Source organism: Lagopus muta, chromosome 14, assembly GCF_023343835.1.
Source record: "Lagopus muta isolate bLagMut1 chromosome 14, bLagMut1 primary, whole genome shotgun sequence".
Lineage (NCBI taxonomy): Eukaryota > Metazoa > Chordata > Aves > Galliformes > Phasianidae > Lagopus > Lagopus muta.
Window position 1 is genome coordinate 11,817,489 of NC_064446.1, and position 5,629 is coordinate 11,823,117.

The 5,629-nt window shown below is 58.9% G+C and overlaps 1 protein-coding gene across 2 annotated transcripts; it reads left to right on the plus strand.

Annotated features, from left to right (window-relative positions):
• Positions 1 to 2,471: 2,471 nt before the first annotated feature.
• Positions 2,472 to 4,799, plus strand: HAND1 (heart and neural crest derivatives expressed 1). Of its 2 annotated transcripts, none has more exons than XM_048960608.1 (2): positions 2,472 to 3,101; positions 3,589 to 4,799. In XM_048960608.1, exons 1-2 carry the CDS (start codon positions 2,598 to 2,600, stop codon positions 3,688 to 3,690), a joined length of 606 nt encoding a protein of 201 aa, XP_048816565.1. In that variant the 5' UTR covers positions 2,472 to 2,597; the 3' UTR covers positions 3,691 to 4,799. The 2 variants fall into 2 exon arrangements, with proteins under 2 accessions (XP_048816565.1, XP_048816566.1); XM_048960609.1 differs by having other exon boundaries at positions 3,592 to 4,799.
• Positions 4,800 to 5,629: the final 830 nt, after the last annotated feature.

Genomic DNA, 5,629 nt, shown 5'->3' on the forward strand with positions numbered 1-5,629 from the left:
CCCACCGCGATGTGCAGGACGCCTTTCTCCAGGCAGGATTTGAAGGAAAACAGGTGGGGAGAAGCAGAGTTCCTCCCGCAATACGAGCCATAAATCCCCTAATCTGAACCGCTTGCCGTTTCCCCCCAACACAAACGGGAGACGCAAAACTTAAAGAAACTCACCCAAAGTTGGAGAAGTGCTAAATTTGGATGCCGCGACAAAGGCAGCCTGGTTTGATTTAGAAGGTGTTGGAGTGAAAAGAGCTCCAGTTTTATTATTTTATTAAAACACGAAAGATTAGAATGATTTTCCAAAGGAAAATCAACGCAGCGATCCCATTATTTGCTCAGCTGAATCCTTCCAGCGTGCACAGGGACTGCTGTCAGGAGGGGAGTAAAGGAAGATAGTACCTGGGCCGGGGCTGAGCTCAGGGGGTCCAGCGTTACTCAGTGCTGCACTGCCCATATCCCATGTGATGCAGCTGTAAGAAGGCTGCACACAGCAGTGCTTTGGGGGATTTTGAGGGATGCTCTTCTGCGTGACCCCAGTCTGGTGATTTGCTGGATCAGAGCTGTTTTAGGGCTGGGGATCACCACAGGGAGCAGAGTGCGGTAGCTGTAGCTGATGCTGAGCTGGCACAAAGCGAGACCCGATGGCATTGGCACCCCCCAGCCCCACGCAGGGCTCAGGGATCCCACCCAGACACCGGCACTTGGGAGGAAATTGGGGGGTGGGGGGACGCAGTGACCTACCCAAGGCCCGACTTAACAGCGGGGTAATCACTAGCAAATGTGTGCAGGGTGCTTGTTTAAAGCGGGTGGGGAAAGGGGGGTGGGGGTTCATCGTCAGAGAACAAAGCAGGGGGTGAGATGGGCCCCCCCCCCCGACCTCTGGGGCCCGGCAGCAGCGGGGACCCCCTTGCACCCTGCCCCACTGAATGGGGGGGCCCAGAGCCCTGCCTCCCGCCTCTGCAGCGCGCCTTGTAACAGCTAACGATGGAAAATCCGAGGCATTTAAGTGGCTCCCGAATCCGCCCGGGAACCGTGATTGAGAGAAGTCAAATAAAATTTGTCATCTTTAAAATGCAGGAGGACGTTAATGGTGTGTTAGCCCGGATGATTAATACAAGCGCCTGCAAACAACCCTCCAACGTTTCCACCCTCCGCTGCAAGATGAATCGCTGCAAAACGCCGTTAATCGCTAACATACCTCGGGCCCGAGCCCCTTCCTGCCCCACTGCCGCCGTCACCACCGCAGCGCCCTGCTGTCCACGCTGGGACAAACTGGGACCGGCCCCGGTGCCACCAGGAGCTGTCAGCTGGGGAGTCTGAAGCAGCACAGCCACAACAGGGCTCAGCCTGGGGATGGGGGAAGTGCAAGAGCAGCACTTGGAGCCCCCCATCTTGGGATGGAGAAATGCAGGGCACGTCCCCACGCGCCCACTGCCCTGTTAGAAACGTGTTAGTGTGCATGCACAGGGTAATTTCTATGTATTTATATCTGTAGGTGTGTGTTTTCCATGCATGGGTGTGCACACGTGTGTATGCGTGCGAACAAATACGTGTAAATGCACATGCAGAGTGCAGGTATCTGTGCACAGGACACACGGTGGGTGTGTGCAGGCCACATAGCACGTATGTGATGGCACGATGTGTGTGTGCAGCGTGTTAACTGTGGGTGTGTGCATGCTGCAGCTAAGTGTGTATGTGACCCAGCTGTGTGAGCAGTGCACACACAACATGTGCCCGTTCGTGTGCAAGTGCTGTACATGTTGCTTTCCCCAAGTGCACTTGCACAAATCTATGCAGCACATCCGCCTGCTGATTGCTGATGTGCAACATGCTCCCTGCATACAGGGCTCGCACGCAACAACCTGAGGGTCCAGCACCACCATCCTAACACACACAGCCCAGGGGTTCTCCCTGCTGTGCCCTCACCCTCCTCCCCGCGTTGCAGCACTCTTGGCCGCACCGCTCCCACTGGGCCGGGTGTTGTCCCGTCCCGTTCCCGTCCCACCCTCCCCCCTTCCTCCCCACGACTTTGGCTCTGGGGAAGCAGAGCCCCCTGTGCTCCGCGGTGCCCACCCGGCCTCGCCGCACCCCGCAGCCGCCTCCATTCCCCCGACGGGCGCTTCTTGGGAGGGGGCACGGATATCCCGGCCCAGGAGAGGGAAGCAGAGCGGATCATGAAGGCTGCGGTCCCCCTTTGGTCACCGCTCGCCCCTTCTTCCACGCAGGGAGGGAGGAGAGCGAACGGCGGAGGTGTGAGACCGAATAAAACGCCCCTCTGCTCCCCCCGGGGCCCCCGAGCATCCTCCCCTGCCCATTGGTTCCTCGGCGGGGGGAGCCCCGGCCCTATATAAAGGCAGAGCCGGGAGGCTCCAGAAAGGGTTAAAAAAAAAAAAAAAAAGAGAGAAAAAAAAAAAAAAAGAAGAAGAAGGAAAAAAAAAAAAAAGAAAAGAAAAAAAAAAACAACCCAGCCAACAACGAAACAACCCAAAGCCCAAAGGCACCACCGCCTCCAACGCCGCAGCCCCGGCCCCGCCGCCCGCCCGGAGGAGCGCAGCGCAGCTCGGCCATGGCGCGGTGCTGAGCCCCGCGGGGCCCCGACGGACCATGAACCTGGTGGGGGGCTACCAGCACCACCACCACCACCACCATCATCACATGCTGCACGAGCCCTTCCTCTTCGGGCCGGCGGCTCGCTGCCACCAGGAGCGCGCTTATTTCCCCGGCTGGGTGCTGAACCCGGCCGAGGTGACCCCGGAGCTCCACGGGCAGAGCACCGCGTACGGCCCCGCCGAGTTCGGATCCGGAGGAGCGGGCAGGCTGGAAGCGCTCAGCGGTCGTTTGGGGAGAAGGAAAGGGGTCGGGGGTCCCAAAAAGGAGAGGAGGAGAACGGAGAGCATCAACAGCGCTTTCGCTGAGCTCCGCGAGTGCATCCCCAACGTGCCCGCCGACACCAAGCTGTCCAAGATCAAGACGCTGCGCCTGGCCACCAGCTACATCGCCTACCTGATGGAGGTGCTGGCCAGGGACAGCCAGCCCGGAGAGCCCGAGGGCTTCAAGGCCGAGCTCAAGAAGGCCGACAGCCGAGAGAACAAGAGGAAACGGGAGACGGTAAGCGGCGGCCGCGGCCCTTCCCCTGCGCTGCCCGACGGGAGCGGCGGGGCTGAGGGAAAACCCTCCCGGCGTTGCTGGGGAATTGCTTTTCCCCTTAAAAAAGAAAAAAAAAAAAAAAAAGGAAAAAAAAGAAACAGAATAACGTTGGGGATTTCGGTGGAGGAAAGGTCGGGATTCGCGCGGTCTGCGCGGGGCAGCGGCCCGAGGGCTGACATCGCGGCGGTCTTTCCTTCCCCATCAGCCGGGCCGGATTGGAGCGGGGTGGCCGCGGCTCTCCCGTCCGTTTCGGGAGGAACAGATCGCATCGTACCGTAATAGCAATAATAACTATAACGGCAGTCATAACACTAACAGCAACCGTGATATTACGAATAATAATCATAGAAGAAAAAAAGGAGAAAAGCGCAGGCTCCCTATCCCGGGGCTGCTAAGGGCCGCTTTGCTCGGCCCGGCTCTCCTCTCCTCACTGCTCTTTTCTCCGCAGCAGCCCGAGGTGTACTCGCAGCCTTTGGCTCACGGCGAGAAGAAGCTGAAGGGCCGCACCGGTTGGCCCCAGCAGGTCTGGGCTCTGGAACTGAACCCCTGAGCCCCGCTCCATGTGCAATGCCGTCGGGGAGGAGCGGGGGGGGGCACAGCGGGGCCGGGTGCCGCCGTTCCCCCCCCCCCACCCCCCCCGTCTCCCCGGGCTCCGTCCCCGTTTTGAAGCCATCCCCGCTCCCCCCGCCGCCCGCAGCCCCCGCCCGAGCCGGGCCGGGTGGGATCGGTGTTGTTCGTTCGCTGTTGGAATAGCGGAGAAACCCCGACCGCGGCCGAGAGACTGCGTTGAAACTACCTAAGGTGCCTCCGGGACCGCGCCTGGGCCGGGCGTTCTACCTCAGCTCTGCATGACCACTTCCCGAGGGACCGGGCGCGCCACACCACGTATTTAAAACAAAACAAACAAACAAACAAAAAAAAAAACCCCAAAACCGGAATAATTAAAAAAAAATTAATAACAATAAAATTTAATCTTTATGCAAACGATTCCGGGTCCGCCCGCTCCTCCTTCCCCGCCGGCTGCAGAACCGCGGCGTTGGTTGCGGGACGGGGCAGCGGGGCGTTTTTTGCAGTTCCCCGTCCTGCAGCCCCCGCCCGGCGCGTGGTTCTGAGATGCCCCGCAGCGCTGTGTGCGGGGCGGCACCGCGGGCTCCGTTCCATCGCAGCGCCGCGGTTCCCATTCCTCTCCGCACTCGGCAGCTCCCCGCACAGCTCCTCGCAGCGCTATGGCAGGGCTGAGCCCTCCACAAAACCCCAAACCTCCTCATTGCAGCCTCTCAGACACGGCTCTTTGGGCTGCTCGGGGCGAAACCAGGATGGGAACGGCGTAAATTCATTGTAGGGTTAATACGAGGGCTTAGCGGGGAACATTCTAGCTTCTATTTCACTAAAGTAAATCAACAAAGATGTAACACCTATAAATCGCAGATGTTCCTATGAGGATCGCTGGTTTAAGGATCACGTTGTGCGTGTGCCCGGATCCGGATGGCCGCGCTGTGGGTACGGATGGTGTAAGGAAAGCAGCGGGCTGTGAGATGCAGCCCCGGCCCCTCCAGCCCCACCGCGGCTGTGCGCCCGAGCAGAGCCATCCTCCTGCTGCGCTGCTTTGGATTCGCATTATACAAAGTTCCGCGTGGCATCGGTTCTGTGAGTTAAACAGGGAGGGGGCCCCTGTAAAAACAAAAAGAATTTAAAAAAATAAAAAATAAAAAAAAGGAAGAAAATGTACAGAAAAGTGGCTGCCAGTGTCCTATTTAAGGCTGAGTTTCACCGTCCCTTACGGGGCTGCTTTATAACGCTCCCAAGCTGACTCTGGACACTCTGTGCCATGATGGTGCAGCCCGAGCTCCTGCTCACACGTTCCAGCCACTCTCCCTCACCATAAGGCATCGCACGGGGCTGCCCCATAGTGTGGGCTGGGGGAGGAAGGGTGATGGATGCGGGGACAGCTGTGCTGCACAGGGGTCGTGCAGCAGTGTCTCTGGACCCAGCACTGAGCTCCCATCACTGGCAGCCTGGGCACACTGTGCCTGCAGCCCTCCCAAAAACCTCTGCTGCTGTTTCTCCCGTGGGTTTCCAGTTCTGGCAGTGGGATGCCCAGCACTGTCGGTGCAGCTCCTCAAGCACTGCTGTTGGGAGCACAGTGCCTACTGGCAGACAGCATCTGGGACATCACTGCCACGCACACCTCCCTCATGCCTTTGTGGATTTCCGAGTAAAAATGCTCTCTGTTTCCACATCCAGAGCAAGGAGATTTTTCAGTGAGATTAGATCACAAAAACGAATGCTACACGTTTCCTGTGCTCCTGTGGTGCAGATGGGCTGTGTGTGTGTGAGCAGCCCAGCATGCAGGGATTGCTGAGCTGGGGAACAGCAGCTGCGGGACGTCCTGACAGCGGGCAGGCAGCTGCGTGCAGCTCCTACCTCAAGCACCCCCTTTCCCACCCAGCAACACGTACCGAGTGGCAGCTGGGCCGTCAGCTTTGCAT

Coding starts and splice junctions, on each gene's coding strand:
- HAND1 (XM_048960608.1), top strand. CDS start 2,598: ATGAACCTGGTGGGGGGCTACCAGCACCACCACCACCACCACCATCAT. Junction 3,102..3,588: donor ACAAGAGGAAACGGGAGACG/GTAAGCGGCGGC, acceptor TTTTCTCCGCAG/CAGCCCGAGGTGTACTCGCA.